The sequence below is a fragment of the Calliopsis andreniformis genome, chromosome 3 (genome assembly GCF_051401765.1).
Source record: "Calliopsis andreniformis isolate RMS-2024a chromosome 3, iyCalAndr_principal, whole genome shotgun sequence".
NCBI classification, from domain to species: domain Eukaryota; kingdom Metazoa; phylum Arthropoda; class Insecta; order Hymenoptera; family Andrenidae; genus Calliopsis; species Calliopsis andreniformis.
In genome coordinates this window covers 19,002,470-19,018,854 of record NC_135064.1, presented here as the reverse complement: position 1 = coordinate 19,018,854, position 16,385 = coordinate 19,002,470, and the positions used below count along the sequence as shown (strand labels likewise).

General features: G+C 39.8%; 1 protein-coding gene across 1 annotated transcript; it reads right to left on the bottom strand.

Annotated features, from left to right (window-relative positions):
* Nucleotides 1-339: 339 nt before the first annotated feature.
* Nucleotides 340-10,908, bottom strand: LOC143177325 (uncharacterized). Its single transcript, XM_076375198.1, has 36 exons — nucleotides 10,369-10,908; nucleotides 9,777-10,147; nucleotides 9,474-9,693; nucleotides 9,177-9,396; nucleotides 8,769-9,055; nucleotides 8,679-8,731; nucleotides 8,559-8,604; nucleotides 8,088-8,441; nucleotides 7,847-7,916; nucleotides 7,713-7,800; nucleotides 7,524-7,649; nucleotides 7,390-7,491; nucleotides 7,276-7,337; nucleotides 6,759-7,228; nucleotides 6,633-6,700; nucleotides 6,582-6,589; nucleotides 6,399-6,491; nucleotides 5,662-5,726; nucleotides 5,572-5,583; nucleotides 5,424-5,455; nucleotides 4,945-5,362; nucleotides 4,738-4,892; nucleotides 4,529-4,622; nucleotides 4,375-4,400; nucleotides 4,320-4,331; nucleotides 4,109-4,197; nucleotides 4,012-4,078; nucleotides 3,908-3,920; nucleotides 3,742-3,864; nucleotides 3,619-3,656; nucleotides 3,554-3,559; nucleotides 3,007-3,508; nucleotides 1,521-1,891; nucleotides 1,187-1,406; nucleotides 723-942; nucleotides 340-637 (listed from the first exon to the last, which is right to left on the bottom strand). The coding sequence occupies exons 1-36, from the start codon at nucleotides 10,844-10,846 to the stop codon at nucleotides 340-342; spliced, it is 5,877 nt and encodes a 1,958-aa protein (XP_076231313.1). The 5' UTR covers nucleotides 10,847-10,908.
* Nucleotides 10,909-16,385: the final 5,477 nt, after the last annotated feature.

Below are 16,385 nucleotides of genomic sequence, written 5' to 3'. Positions count from 1 at the left end.
AAAAGGTTGACCAGAACGCCACTTCGCTTGCGTTAACATGAATGAAATTGTTCCATTCAGCGGCGCAATTGCTGGAATTGTAACAAAACGTCGGAATTCTAAGAAAAGTCTGTGAAAGTATTAATGTTAATTGCATGTCCGAACTAATCAAATGACATGGTTTTCTCATTCTTTCATTTGTTAAATCTTCGTTAGCACTGAAGAACGTACTTTGTAATTTTGACTTTTTCTTGAAACGTTGACACTTCAGTGGTCATTTTAACAGCCATTAAAATTTTGTTTAATTCTTTATATGGATCTAAAGTATTTGATATTCAAGTTTGTTGACTAACTTAAAGACTAACTTAACTTTTGTTTCTGACCAGATGGGCACGTCCGCCATTGCTTGCAGGCGTATACGATAATCGCGGATATTATGCTGATTGCTTTCGAAATTATTATGAACCCTACGATCGTCAAAAATACTATGATGTCCATGTCAAGACGTTGGTACCAAGGCTGTTTGATTAGGCTGGAACGGTAATAAGGTGCACCCTTGTTACGAATTACGTATTCGACCCACCAAGCAAGATTTTCCACTACATCATATGGTTGGTCGTTGATTGTAGTTCTGAGCTCCAACATTTTTTGTTTGTATCTGAAAAACAATGCAGAAAGTCATTTTACTGAAATTATTTCTGTAAAATTTATCAATCCTACTCATTCGATATTCATTTACTTACATCTTATTCGTTATAAGTTCTCGAATAGCACTTTCCAGCTCCTCTTTCTTCAAAGTTAGAATTTCTAGTCGTTTACCAACACCAAGTGCATCTATTCTGATGGTTTGGTAGTCCTGGTCTGCCAGAATTGGGAGCCCTAGCAAAGGTACTCCGAAATGGATAGCTTCTTCGGAACTTTGCAGTCCTCCTTGAAAGATGAACAACTTGATCTTCGGGTGAGCTGAAGATTGAGAAACATTAGATTTAGTAAATAAAAAACAAATAGTTTGCCTCTTTAATATTAGGACTATCAGAGTAATCAAAATGATTGGTATGATTATTACTTTAAAACTGAAAAAAATTAATGTATTAAATATAATTAATGTAACGTTTTCAAGAACTTGTAATTATATCACACCGTTAAAAATAGACTATATTAATAAACCATTATTAATAGGAATACTGGAAACACAGTGGTATCGTACCAAGGACACTCTGCTGCGGTAGCCAGTTGGCGGTGTACACGTTTTTGGGCTTCCCAGATAGTTCCTCCTCGAACTTCCACACGACTCTGTAAGGTAACTTGGCAAATACTTCAATGAATATCTGTAGAACTTCCTTTGGCAAGTCAGAGCTCATAGCATTGCTGCCCAAACTGAAGTAAATGAATCCTTCGGTCGCCTCGTCCAGAAATCGTTTCAGATCCTGTAGGTGGGTTGTGAACGATCAGAATGATTTCGACAGGTGTTAGTGATAATATAAATACAAATAGATAGGACAAATACGTAATATAAATACGATTACAGACAGAACATTTACCTCTGGCAGGGGATCTGGGTTTTTCTGCACATGAAACGAAGTAAACGAAATCATGTTCGGCAATTTGGGCTTAGCAGGTGTCAGAGCGTCTGGCTGATTGACAAATACTAGGCTAGTATTTTTCAATATTTCTATCACAGGTGGGATGTCTTTGCCAAGATATTTTTCCGCTAATTGTTGATGAGCAGGCACGAAATCACGATATACATAATATACACGGCTCCATAATTGTACGAAATTTTTCAGTCTCTTCCAAAACGGCAAATTTAATCCTGTATTTGCCACCATTTCCCACGTGTAATCGTGCGAAGGCAGTACAATACCACCCAGCGCGTGCTCGTTCATAGCCATCGTGCCCAAAGATGTTACCCCTAAGATTAAATGAACAGGCATGGTTAAATGAAATTGAGGGGAATGTTGTAGATTGCATATATTACTGATACCGATAATTAACTTAACACTGATAGGTCAAGACGGTAATTAAAATTACTTGAGATATGACTCGATCTCTGCTTAGGAAATCAGGAAACAGTTGATAAAGTGGACGTAATGTTATCGTTACACTCCGGATTTTATGCAAATTTTTATTATCATGAATAGATACATATAAAAAATAGAACATAATGAAAAGTTATTTTACTCTGCAAATACTGTAATGTGAATTTTTCTTTTTATATTTAAGGTACATACAAAGTGTTCCAGAAGTGATGGTACAAGTGGAGAGAGGATGATTGTACATGAAAAAAATAAGTGAAAATATGGAATAAAATTTTTTGATATTGTGTTTCGTCGTCGAGAGAATTGAGTTTGATTCATGGTCGGGTGCCAGTATATGGAAGTACAGTTTTGAGTGCTTGATGGGTGCACGAGTTAAGAACACTCTTGGTCTGAGCAATTCTCCGTTTACCAGTCAAACGCCTAAAGCTGTAGCTCGGAATACTTGTACTCGATCAAAATTTAATTTCAATTTTCTCGAAAATGAAACATGATATCCAACATTCTTATTAAAATTATCCCCTTCCCACTTGTATTGCCAGTTTTGAGACACCTTGTACATGTATCCTTAATTTTTTACACGTTTAATATACTCATAATTGCACAAAAATCTGGAGTCTATCACAATAAGAATAAAGCATGATTCTAATACGATGTTACTAAAATAGTTAAGTATACATACAGCAAATGAAGGTGAACGAAAGAACCAAACTTAATGTAGGTATACATAGAAATAAATGATACCGAACGTATTCATTTATATTTACAGGGAACGTAAGCGAAGGACAAACACATTCTACCGAATACGTTCGCTGTGCTTCGTTCGTTGTATGTATACACGGCTCTAGATGAATGCTATACAATGTTCAAAGAGATTGACAAGCAAAGTGAAAATTGAAGGGTACTGTACCGCTTAAAAATAATGTCTCTACGAAAATCTAACAATGTTTCAGTGAAATTTACGAATGATAGAAGAAACTTTGATAAATACCTATCAGAGGAGCATTAAATCGATGAGCAAAGGCATATATAGATGGCATTAGCAGCATCTCCGCAATGACTAGATCAAACTTCTGATTACTCTCAGGTGCGTACATCTTCTTTACCTCCGTGTTCTTGAACACGTGTTCACAGAATGTAAGTCCAAGTGGCAGCATGTATTCGTCTATGAAGTTTAGCCAGTCCTTTCCCTCGAAACGTTGCTGGATGAAATCAATTTTCCTGAGATCAGAGTAGGTACCATCGACATATATCTGCTTGAAATTCGTTAGATTCGTCGGAAAAGGGTTCGTGGTGACGAGGACCAGTTCGTGGCCTCGTTTCACTATTTTTTCCCATAGCGCTCTGTAGGGGATCTGATGACTGTACGATGGCGTCGGGATTATCGCTAGGATCTTGTATCCCTGAATGTGCTCCACAGCTCCGAGGAAACAAGCGATCGAGAGAAGAGTCGCGACTGTGATCTTCATTGCTAGAATCGAGATGAACCGTAGCTAGCCACGACCACTGTGCTACTAACAGTTAGAGCTCTGCTGTACTAGGAGCTTATATAGTGATAATTGTAAGTGTTATCAATGTTACTGCTACTTCTTGATGATATTGCTGAGTCACAATATTTCAGAATATTAGTAGCATTGTCACCTAAAAGAATACTTGAGTTGCGAATATGTTTACTCATTTTTTCATTTTTTCATTTTCTCGGGTTCGTGGTAAGAATGTTATCAACAATTTCCATAATTTTCACGCCGTAGAAAGTTTAGGTGACAGCTTGTTTGAATAGGAGGGGGAGATTTGGATTGGTTTCCGAATTTGACAGTGGAGTATATGAGGCTGGAAGCAGTTTCTCGATCTGTTTGTTTAGGATTTTTAGGCTGTTTGTATTTTCACTATACATATAGTATCAAGCTAGAATTATTATTTGAATACAGAGATTTTTTCTTGTTTATTTGTTTTGGATTAAAAATTTTAGAAAATATTCGATTGTTTCAGCAACTACATTTAAGGTAATCTGTGAAATAAAAAATCTTAATTGATTTTGTAGGTATACGGAATTATTGTGAATCCTTTTAAAAAACAGAAATTCCTTTTCTTACTGAATTTCATTCATGAGGTTCGTTATGCACCTAGTAACTAACGTTATCATTATTGTTACTAACTCAGTCCTGGTTACAAAACACTGTTGCTGATGGAAATATTAAGGGAACTCAATAGCCGTCAATTATAAATCATCAAGTTAACAAAGCTTAACAGTTGTATCACAGTTTTATCGAATATACCTTATAAATTTGATTTAAATATACAAACGATGTATATTAACTAGAAATTCATAGTTAATACACATGTATTTACAACCTTATACGTATTTCGTACTAATACAATCCTGTACTAATATTTCATTTCGAAAATATTGTTGCGCAATAATTTATTACATCGATACGTCTCGTTCCATTGAAGATGTTAATTCATTTCTCCCACTCAATTATTCTCTAATTTATCTCATTCGTTTATCCGACTCTTAACGTTTTTAATCAAATATAAGCAGCCTATCTTAGTAAACAGTGAATGAAACAAATCATCAGCGTATTGCAACAAGTGAGGCAAACGAAGCTAACGCGTTTAATTAATTCGTCTGTCTATCTACAGTCTCTGTCTCCTCAGCTTTATAACGCATGCGCCATTCTTAGATTTCTCCAGTCATATGAGGAAGGTCGATGCCTGTTACGCCATCGATGAGACAGCAAACCATGAAAATTGATTCTGATTGAACGTCGCCAGATAGGAACGGGTCACGGTCAATTTGCACGGCGATAGGCGTGCGGCAAAAGTGAAACCGTTTTCGATTCGAACAGTGAAATTCGCTCGAAAGTAAGAGCGCTCCTCGACGTAGCCAGCGGACCATGTTGACTGAAAAACGCCGATCAACGCCAACGAGGAGCAGCTACGCGTGTCTCTGTCTCTAACTTCGCCTCTTTTTGCCCTTCCCCCCTCCTGTTCGCCATTTTCCATCGTGGCTCTTTTCCCGCGGTTTTGCTTCTCGACCGCGCAAGGAAAGTGAAATCCCACGGCGTGGCCTGTCGCAACGTGACGCGAGGCGAAACACTTTTCTCATGTTTTGGTTTGTCAAGTTTCTTAACAGGCCCCCCAGGAAAACAGCTCGACCGCTGAATCACCAATAATTGCTCGCTGGAAGCTGACGCGGCTGGAATTGAATTTTCCTCGAGTTTGTAAGAAGATCGATATTTTTCGCACGAGAAACGAGAAAAATTGGATTCTTCGGGGCGATCTTGCCCGTAAGTTTCTATTACCTGTAATTCTCGTTGATATCGATGAAAAATGCTTTCCAGTTCCTAATGAACAGAGGTAATCTGTTAAGTAATCCAGTGATAAAAACTGTTCGATAAGGATTGCCTTGAGTGCCGTTTCATGTAGTTTCTGTGTCGCTGTCGTGTAACGAACCAAGAGGAAAAGTCAATATCTGGAGAGATAATAATGTTGGTCATTAGGTGGGAAAAGTCAAAGGGAAGGAAGTGGTCAGTTTATTCCTGAGGGTCTGGACAGGAGTGAGCCGCTTGAGAAATCAATTGAATTCCAGAAATCCAATATCAGGCTTACAACAGTGACCATCTAAACAGTGATTCCTTTCAACCTTCCATATTCTTCACCATTCTCATACTTGTCATTGTCAAGTGTCCCATAACTATACTTCGTTCACTGGGAGAACGCAGTTGTCGGTTGACGAGTTTTCGTACCCTTTGCGCAGTTCACGCCTACGCTCATTAGTTATTGGCTCTGTCACTCCCGAGCACATCCCTACCCATGAACCCCTTGTTGGGCCCTTGGAGGTCCTACCATTTCTAAAGAAAGTCACTTCTTCAAGTGTTAGCGCATAAACGGTGTGAAAGAAATTTTGAGCAAGCAAACGATATTCTTTTAGATTTTAGTTTTCTTCGAAAGTATTAATGCGGCTCTGTTAGCAAATAAAAATCTTCTTGAATATCGTCTCTGTCGACCGAAAACGTACTGGTACTAGTCAGAATTCTTACTGCGTTGCAATACCATAAACGACCCTAGATTTCCCGTGTCATAAACTACCTGGTCGCATCGAACATTTTGTAGGAAATCCAGAAAACAGTTCTACCGTTGCTGTTTCTTTATAATCAGATAAGCTGTGGATTCTTATACATTGATATCTCAATAAATATTGTTTCTTAATAGATAGAAACATTTGTTTCATTTGGACACTAGGTATACAAAGTAGAAAGAAGCAAGGCGTGTCCTTTTAGGCTCTTGAATCCTTCACCAATCTCAGTGGAAAAGTCAGTCGGGGCAATGGAAGCCATCTGCGTGAAACGACTGCGTTCTCTCAGTGAACGCAGTATAGACATAAGACGAAACACGTAATCTGTTATAAAAACTCCGAACGAAAAGTAAAATAAGTTAAATTCGTAATTTCGTACACGGTTTAACAGCAAACGCCTTGTATAGTTTCCAAATCTTAAGAATTATTTACACTATCGACTGAATCAAGTAAAGCGTGAAGATTTTAGTTTTAAAAATGTTTCACGCCATGTGATCTTAATCAACAAGTGATTCGAATTGCTTAATCAACAGTGTAACGTTAGCCACGATCGCTTTATCAACAAGATTAACTTGAAATTGGCAGACAAAATGAGACGTCGGGCTGTCTGCGAAATCGCGACAGTACTTCAAAGCTAAATACGACTGGCGGCCCAATCAGTGCACCTTCCCCTGGCAAGTTGTACGCGCGTGTGCATGTTGGAGAGAGTGAACGGGGCGAATCCAACCAGCGGACAAACATTTGCCAGTGAAGCCGAGCTGACGCGATCGTTCGCTCCCTTTTCGCTCGACAGCGTAGCCAGACAGCCGGCTGAATTTCGCGGGGTGAACACGTGCGTATCTGTCCGCGATAGATATGCGACGGATGGGCCAGCCCGTCTTGCACGGTCGCACAGCGCTGCATCCGTCGACTTGCCAAAGTGCCATCGATCTTTTCCGTCTCGTCGAAGAAATTGCACGGGCACCGCGTACCGTGAAGCGTGTCCGTACACGGGGCGCATACGATCTTCCCTGAACACAGATTGCCTCGGCTGAGATCGCTGAATCGTCCCCATCCGTTGTCCCTGTTTATGAAACCCTCTTTACGGGCTGCTATCTCTGTAGTTTCAGCACAAGCTTGCGCTTTTGACCCAGCGCTGTTCTATAACTAGCACAATTAGTGATGTCAGTGACATCTATTTACAACTTATTTCCTAATCGTAGACTACTGGTAAGCGTGATTAGGCGATTAGGAGATTGGGCAACCTGAGTAACGTGGAGAGCTCAGAAGTTGTCAGTCAGACGACAAAGGGGAAACAGGAGTGCTCGGTTCGCTGCAAGTAGTAGTGATAGGTGTAGTCACAGACAATTCTGATACTAACTGAACGAAAAACAGCGACACAGAGAGTCCAATTTTGCGCTGGATAGACAGAGACACGTAATGCTGTGTACTCTTTCTATCAAGTGCGAAATCAGACTCTCGTAGAGCTGCTGTTTTTTGTTGAGCATGGCTGATATTTGAGTGTGACTGATTCGACTAATAAGGGAAACGCGTGTGTGCCATGTCTGTGTATTTTTCTGCGGAGCCAATCAGATTCTCTGACAAATTCTGAGTTCTCAATAGTACTTGATTTTTAGTACGAGGGAGGCTCCCTGCGGCGCGTGATGTGGCGAGCCGAACCAGATTCGATGAGCCAGGCTAGCCGAATCACGTGCCGTGGAAAACCGTCTTGAGAAGTAAGATATCATATCTGCCATGAGATAGTAATAGGGACGTCTGCGAGGAAGAACTGTGAAGATCTTCATGATTTTTTATTGTGGAAGTAAGGTGATCAAGATGAGCCACTGATGAGTTAAACGATTCTTAGAGAAAGTAATAGGAGAAAGGATTGTATGTAGTCTACGTATATATGTTATTTATAGTTGGGAGTTTTCTAAAGGAGAGAAAGGAAGTAAAACGCAGGAAGGAATAGGAAGATAAGTTAGTAAAGAAGTGACAGTGAATTAGGTACTAACAAAATGATTTTGTATAGTCTTCAAATAATATTGTCTCATTTCTGTATGGTTGGTGTAATGAGTTTCCACTAATTACTTGTTGCGGTGTGTATAGTAATGTGATTTCACAGGAGTTTTTAAAGAAACTATCAAGCTGTGTCTTCATTGAAGCAACAACGGGAAACTTTTTATTGAATATGTCATGTTCCTTGAAAAAATTATTAGCGTAGACAATACTTTTATAATTTGGTATTTGGTTAATACTTTTTAGACTATGGAGCAGCAATAGGTAACAAAAAGTTCCTCGTTGTTTTAGCGAGTAAGCAACTTCTAGAAATTCTTCTAGTAATCGTTCGACTTCAGTAATAAATGGAACTGAAGTTCTCAAAGAAATGCAATCATGAAATATTCCTCGAAGAGATCAAAGTAGAAGTTGTGACGATGCCTTTTCCGACTCTTCGAATCGACGTAATTATTTTTTATTTCCAGAACCATTCTGTCTTTTATTGGAAGCAGAATCAAATGTACAAATGTTCATCTTGTGACCAAAATATTTAAATATCATCATTTTACTGTATCTTCATTTTTTGATCTTTATTATCATTCCCGAACTCCCAAAGATTGATTATATATGAGCTTAAAGTTGTTGATGTTCAATTTTGTTTCTTGGTATGAAACACTCAAACGTTATAACTGATTAACTCCGTTTTTGCTTCTGACTAGGAGGATATTTATGCTTATAGATGTGCATGGCAATCTTGGCTAATATACTGATCAGGTACGAAATCACAAGGTATGCTACAATACACAGAAACACCATGATATCCATATCATAACGTTGATACCAAGGTTGCTGCGCTATGTTTGTATGAAGATGAGGGGCACCTTTGTGACGGATCACATATTCGATCCACCAAATAAAATTTTCTGCTAAATGGTATGGTTGGTCATTTATGAAACTTTTAACCTCTGCTATCTTTTCTTTATACCTGGAAGCATTAACAAAATCATTTACCTGATCATATTTCGATCATCCATAGTACTTATCCATAAAACAGTATCGTTAGTATTATCAATAGCAGTGTCATGCCTTCACAACAATCAACTTACATTTTATTACTTATGACCTCTCGAATAGCACTTTCCAGCTCATCCCTTGTTACAGTTGAGAGGCTTAATCGTTTACAAAAGCCAAGTGCCTCTGCTGTACTTATTTCATAGTATTGATCCGCCATAATGGGAAACCCTATCACAGGTACTTGAAAGTGAATAGCTTCCTCAGTACTTTGTAGTCCCCCTTGGTAAATGAACAACTTGATATTGGGATGTGCTGAAAAATGAAACAGATTCAATTCACAGACAATTTCTATGTTCAATGTGAGTACTGCAAAGACAGTGCAATCGCACCAAGGATACTCTGCTGAGGTAGCCATGTCGAGGTGTACACGTTTTCGGATTTCCAAGATAGTTCTGTGTCGAACTTCCACACGACTTTGTAAGGTAACTTGGTGAATACATCTATGAATATCTGTAGAATTTCTTTCGGTATGCTGGAGCCCATTAAATTAGTGCCAAGACTGAAGTAGATGAATCCATTGGGCGCATCGTCCAGGAAACGCTTCAAATCCTGTGAACATGTGGCTGATTATAGTATGACAAGTGATAACGATGGCAATGTACGATAAATACAAATGCAGATGGGATACTCACTTCTGGCAGTGGGTCAAGGGTTTTTTTCACATGGGACGACGAGAACGGAATTACGTTCGGCAGTCTCGCCTTAGCGGGAGTTAGAATGTCTGCTTGATTCACGAATATTAGACTTATATTCCTGAATATATCATGTAAACATGGTATGTCTTTGCCAAAATGCTTTTCTACCAGTTCCTGATGCCGGATGACTGTGTCGCGATAGAGCATGTGTAGATATTTCCAAAACTCTATGACATTTCGCAGTCTCTTCCAAAACGAAAGATTTGACCCCGTCCTTGCCTCCATTTCCCACGTGTACTCATGTGAAGGTAGCGGGACTCCCCCAAGTAGATATTCGTGATAATTTTGTAAGGGCAGTGATGATACTCCTACGATCACAAGGAACATGCACGACGGTACAAAAAATAAATTAAATACACCCAATAGCATTCGATCTCTGTTTGACAATGAAGTGCGTGGTAATGTACACTGTACATTTGCAATTACAAGGTAAACAAAATGTAAGATTCTGACACGAAACAAAATAAAAAGGTGTCTATAGGAGAAATCACCGATCAGTCAACTTATCTTAGAAAACATTAATAAATACCTATTAGAGGCGCATTGAATCTATGAGCAAATGCACCTAAAGTCGGCGCGGAGATCATCTCCTGGATCACTAGATCGAACGTTAGGTTACTCTCAGGTGCATATATCTTTTTCACATCCTCGTGCTCGAAGAACATTTCTAGGATATCAAATTGAACCTGCTGTAAGTACTTTTCGCAGATTTCTATCCAGGTCTCGCCCTTAAAATAGAGGTCGATGAAATCGATTTGCCTAAGTACACTGTAGGCGCGACTTATGTCAATCTGCTTGAAATTCGTAAAATTCGTCGGATAGGGGTCCGTGGTGATGAGGACCAGCTCGTGGCCGCGTTTGGCTAGTTCAAACCATAGCTGTCGATGGGGAATTTGATGACTGTAAGAAGGTGACGGAATTATTGCCAGGATTCTGTAGCCCTGAATATATTCCGTGGCGCCGAAAAAATACACAATACAGAACAAAGTCACCACTGTGGTCTTCATGGTGTGATTATTATGATCGACTGTCAGTCGATACGGTTATTGTGCTACTAACTGTGAGACCATTACGTGGCTGAGGAATTTACATACTTGTTGTGAGTGTAATAATGCACTATCAATAATAGGAATGTTATCGGTGGTTTACAACGTTTTACTCGACCAGTTCAATATTTTATGTTACAAGCTGCTACTTTAATAACAGTGCAGATACCTACTCCACCCTTCTGCTGGCGATTGGACTGTTGAATATTTTCACTCTCTAGAATTGTAAATGCTCTAAGAAATTGGAGTTAGTTTGAAAGTGTTTGACATTGGAGCCTGGTAAAAGTGATTTCCTTCATCTCTTTTCTCAGATTTCGTGAAAATTTCAGAGCGATTAGAAAGTGACATTTTATCTTGGGAATAGTAGAGGCTTAAATAATATTATATTACAGAACAAGAGTTAAAGATCTTTTGATTAAAAGCTTATCTGTAACGAATGGAAGTTGATTGTTCTTTGAACTGTAACATTATAGATCAAATATTTAACTATTTATCTTTACGTTTATCAAAGCTGTCTCTGATACAGAGCTTTTCTGCTATCAGTTTCATGTGAGAGCGAAAACAGTACATTCATTGATCATCCGTATTACTGTAAGAACTGCACTGTCATTAGATAGCTATAAGCCTGTTTGTTTGTCGAACACTCGCGCTTCCGAGGTTACTTTAAACTTGAAATGAGCATCCTCCTTCGAATTTACTGGTGAACTTATCAGTTGCTGCAGTAAAAATGATAGAACTGCACGACGGCACTGCCAGCTGCGTGACTCTCACGAGTCGATGAGAACGATTGACGAACACGAGGGGACTTACAAACCTTCTTCACTACGTTGTTTGCCAAACGACGCGGAATCGTTCCTTAACTACGTATGACCGACATTTCCATATTGAAGGGATGCGTTTTAATCTATTTCCTTAACGAAATCGATGATACGAACTCGATGGACTATACGAATTCTCTGGTACCAACTCATTGTCAGTTCTGATGAATATCGCGGTTGAGGAAAAGCGTTAACTGACAAGTTATACATCTAATAGGTTACATAAAAGTGTTACGCAATATTCGTTTGTAGATTTGCAATAATTAAAGAAGGAGCAGCGGGTCAATGCAGCATCTCCAACAAGCTATTTGCTTCGTTTCTGAAAGAATTATGGAATTGTACGACTAACAGCTATGCGTTTTATAATCAGCCCCCTGTCACAAGCGTTAGCGTTAAACACGACGATTTTATTTTACTCTGAGGGAAATCAGAATTCTCCCTGACGTATTTCATGATTTGAAATATTATTCTTAATAGCTGTAATAACATTCATATTTCAAGACTTCAAAGCGTGACGCAGGATTTTCCAGCTGAGCTTCTCGTCTCACAATTATTTCCAAGCTTCGAATTACGCAGTATCATGGTCCACTGTGTGTTATCACAGTGGTGGGCCCCGCAGAGGGGACGACGTTTCTGTCGTCCGAGGAATATTAATCGCGTTCAGCCAGGCGAACGAACGATTCATAGGACTCCTGTCACGAACAGGATTCTTCTGCAAGTTCATTGTGCGTCCCAGCGAACCTTCCAGTTGCCATTCGTATGTTGTGTCTCGTGCTGGGTAGCGACGTAATTAAGAAGAGGCCCCCTAGTCCTTGTCGACTCACGCGTCGTACCACCTGGCACTCACGTTCCCGAGCATGCAACCCATCTTTGCACAGCTCCGCGGCCGTCTCCCACCGCTTGCAAAAATACTTCGTTTTGCACGATGTCGTCGGGCAGACCAGCCGCGATAGCTAATCGCCGCGGCCTGACGTTGCTAAACGCTGGATATTCCTCGGCACGAAGGTTATTAAATGCTACACGAGGAGTAAGGAACAAGGAAAATTGCATCGTCATCGCGTGATCAGCTCGAGGGAGAAGGAAAAAGAAATGACTCAGCTGACGCGGTGCTACAAGAAACACTTTGTATGATATTTTCTGCACCGATGATGTAACGCGGCGGTTTATGGTAATTAAGTTAGATTAGATTATCAGACGGTAATTCAATTTGTATGGTGCTTCGGGGAATTGATTGGAGTCGTGGTAATTAGGTGATACCTGCGTTAGCGAATTAAGATGTTGCGTGATTAGTACGTGAACACGTTATCAGCACATTACGTGAAATCACGTTGTATATTATTGCAAATCTGTTTCATATTATAGCAAAAGAGGTTTATAACTAGGGTAAAACGTGAGCTCGTACTATGAATTTTATACGAATGTTGTGTTCAAGTTGTCGTTTCTTCTTCGATAGTAGGTTTAGGTGTAACAGTCAATTACTCTTTAATTATTTAAAATAGGGAAATCGTTTCCAGGAAAGTTATTTGGCTCTAGACAAGAACTCTAATGTTTTTTAGAGTTATTATTGGAAAAGAAGTCTGCATCTACCTTATTCTTTTATATAGAACTGTGTATTTCTATTATACATATAAGTTATTTTCCAAATTCTTCCATATTTTTAATACTCACTGAGGTAATTAAATGTCTGCACTTAAATCTGGTATAATGCACGTATGACATTCAACGATCGACAGATTATTTCTGCATAGAAATAACAAAGGTTGCAAATCTGAGTCCATAAATATCTAATGAAAGTAGTATCTGTGACAAGACCTAAAATAGTACTAGATCTTTTATTTTCGTGATATATGCATATTGTCACCTCATTTCAAGCTTATTATCAGTTAATGTCCGAACCAGGCTCACGATGAAAAATGGTGGCACGAGAGGTCTCGCGAACGACTGGCACAAAAAGCACAACCGTAACGCACGAGCTTCGGTGCATTTACGTGATATGAGCCGAGTCGCTGGATAAACTAGAAAATATTATCGTGCGTCGTGTCGTTTGGACACTGTCATCTGACGTCTCGTCCTCTGTTCTGTAATAAATGACGGATGCATGGTCGAAGAACCAGTATAGTACTGTTTCTCATAATTCAAGGTAGTCACGTTGGATGGTGATTGTGTTACTCTTTTGTGATTTTTTCTATTGTTGACTCATTAGAGCTTCTCCGAGAGGAAAATTCTTCATAAGAAAAACTATTTCGCAAACACCTCAGTAATGCTTGATGAAGAACAATGGAAAACTTAATTAACAAAGAACAGCACTCAACTGCTACACATCGAGAGTGTGATTTTTCTCCAACGTGGATTTTTATTCCCAGAAAAAACACTTTATATTTGGCTTATGTTTCTCATTAATTAAGTCTTTGGTTGTGTTTCATTAAGAATTATTTGGAGACCTAAGAAAATATACTGCTGGACTGTATTTGTTTTGTACGTACTTATTGTAGCAGGACAGAAGTAGCTTGATTCTATTGCCCATCGATTTCAGCTCTCACTGTCAACGTTCAAATACAGAACTTCATTAAAAAATTCAGAAAGGTTTTCGATAATTAAACGATTAAAAGTTGGAAAGTTTGAGAAATCGAAGATACAAAAATATACGAATTTGAAAATTTGACGTCGTTCATGATGGAGAAATAATTTTGGAGTTCTTCGATAATCTTAATTCAACTCTCAAAATTGACGAGGAACCCACTAATTTGCAGGTTGACCCAAGTTACAATTAGTATTCCAGAAGTTAAGTCACCCATAGATAAAGATTATTCGTTCTACAGTTGCAAAACTTGCAATTATTATTTATTATTCAACTATGACATTTAAGCTGATTCATCGCTATTTTCTTACAATTTTTTAACGATTGCACAGCAAAGTACATAAAAAACCTTTTATAGAGAAAGTGTATTAGCAAGTTGATGATATTTGACGAGCTGTCGATGGTTATACACGATAATTTCTAAATGCTCGTTTCTATTTACCCCGCTGTCATCTAGCTGTCGATAACACTCCATAGCGCGTATGCCAGTGTCACACCTGTTAATTTAATCCAAGGTGATTATCGTGTCGCGCGGGAGTCGATTCGAAAGATTCAATACAGCCTCATTCTCGCTCTACTACAACGCAAAACGCGATCTAAAAAAAAAACCTTCACTTCATCATTGAACTACTTCAGCAGCAAGAAGTCAATACCCTTATAAATCAATTACAACGCTTTATTAATCGAATGGTTATCAAAACCACGTACTGCGCAGCGCCACGACTTTATCTCTGTGACTCTCTGAACCCGTTCAGGTGCCCTCGGGGACGATCCAAAGAAAAACGATTAATAGAAGGAAAAAAGAAATTCGATTACGCGTCGTCATTGAGGCAGCAACGCGTTTCACGGTTGCCCGCGTCGACTCCTTTTTCCCTCTTCTCCGCGCGCGTTTCACGCCACGAACTTTAATGAGATACGCACGGAGGTGTGCATTATCGAGTCCCGCGAAGGCAGGAGAGCGTGGCCGCCGCTTTGGTCGGCGTAACGCGATTGTCGTTGAAATTTTCACGCGCGGCTCGGCCAGACCTTCCCCCGCTCGGTCCTTTTTTTTTTTTCCAAGGATCGGCTCGAGGCTCCAGAAATTCCTCGAGTGCGAGTACTCCTGCACCCGCTGCTAGACCTATCCTCGCTGATAGGCCAGCCACTTCCGGTGTCGTATCGACGCGAGCACGCCAGGTTTGGACGCTACACGCCGTCCTGTGTACACGCGCACGGGAAATCCAGATGGAATCCCAGTGGAATAGGCTAAGAGAGCACTCGAGGATGCCTAGCCCCTGGCAGTGAACGGCAGCAGAAGTGGCGGACATTGGGAGCCTGCGAAGCTCATTGGTCCGCAGCTGACGTGTACAAGGAAATGGCATTTAACGGATTAAAAGCGACCATCCAGGAGTGCCAACACGCGAGAGCCCGATAACGGTCTGGATAGAGCTGGGCTTCCTTTTTTTCGCACTTCAACACTTTTTTTCACTGCCCAGCCAGCCAGCGTACACACGTGGGCGATATATCGATTCGCCAGCCAATGATTTCACGTTGGCGACCTACGTAGTGTTCCTGTCCTACGAGAAGTCTCGTGAAGAGCATTGCCTTAAAGGAGTTCCGCGAGACATCTTGTGCGACAGGAACAGTAAATATTCTGTTTTGGGATCGGCGATAAGGATGACGAGTAGTCTAAACAGAGTCGCGACTCTTTGATGCTACGTTTGAACTTGTTATCTGAAATCAAATTATAGACGGAAGGAATTCGTAGATGATAAACGTTTGCTTGTGACACACTGGAGTGGTGACATGTATAGCGTCAATTAGTGACACGAAATGGTATAACTCCGATATGGGAGTTACTGTGCGTCACTCAGTTATCGTTTAATCAGAAAATAAGGCAGATGTCGTAACTCTTATGTAATGCCACTGACGTACTCTCTTCGGAGTATCTCTCGCAATTGTTAAACAATGCCTCGAGCAATGAGTCCTGTCCTAGACTTGTAGTAGGCAAAGGAAGTTTTTACTTTATCCAAGCAACATGTCGTGTGCAGAGTTTCCTTGAACTTTTTCAAGTACTGGCATTCGTTATTTAAAAATGTTTCTTCCAGCAGCTTCATAGAGGCTA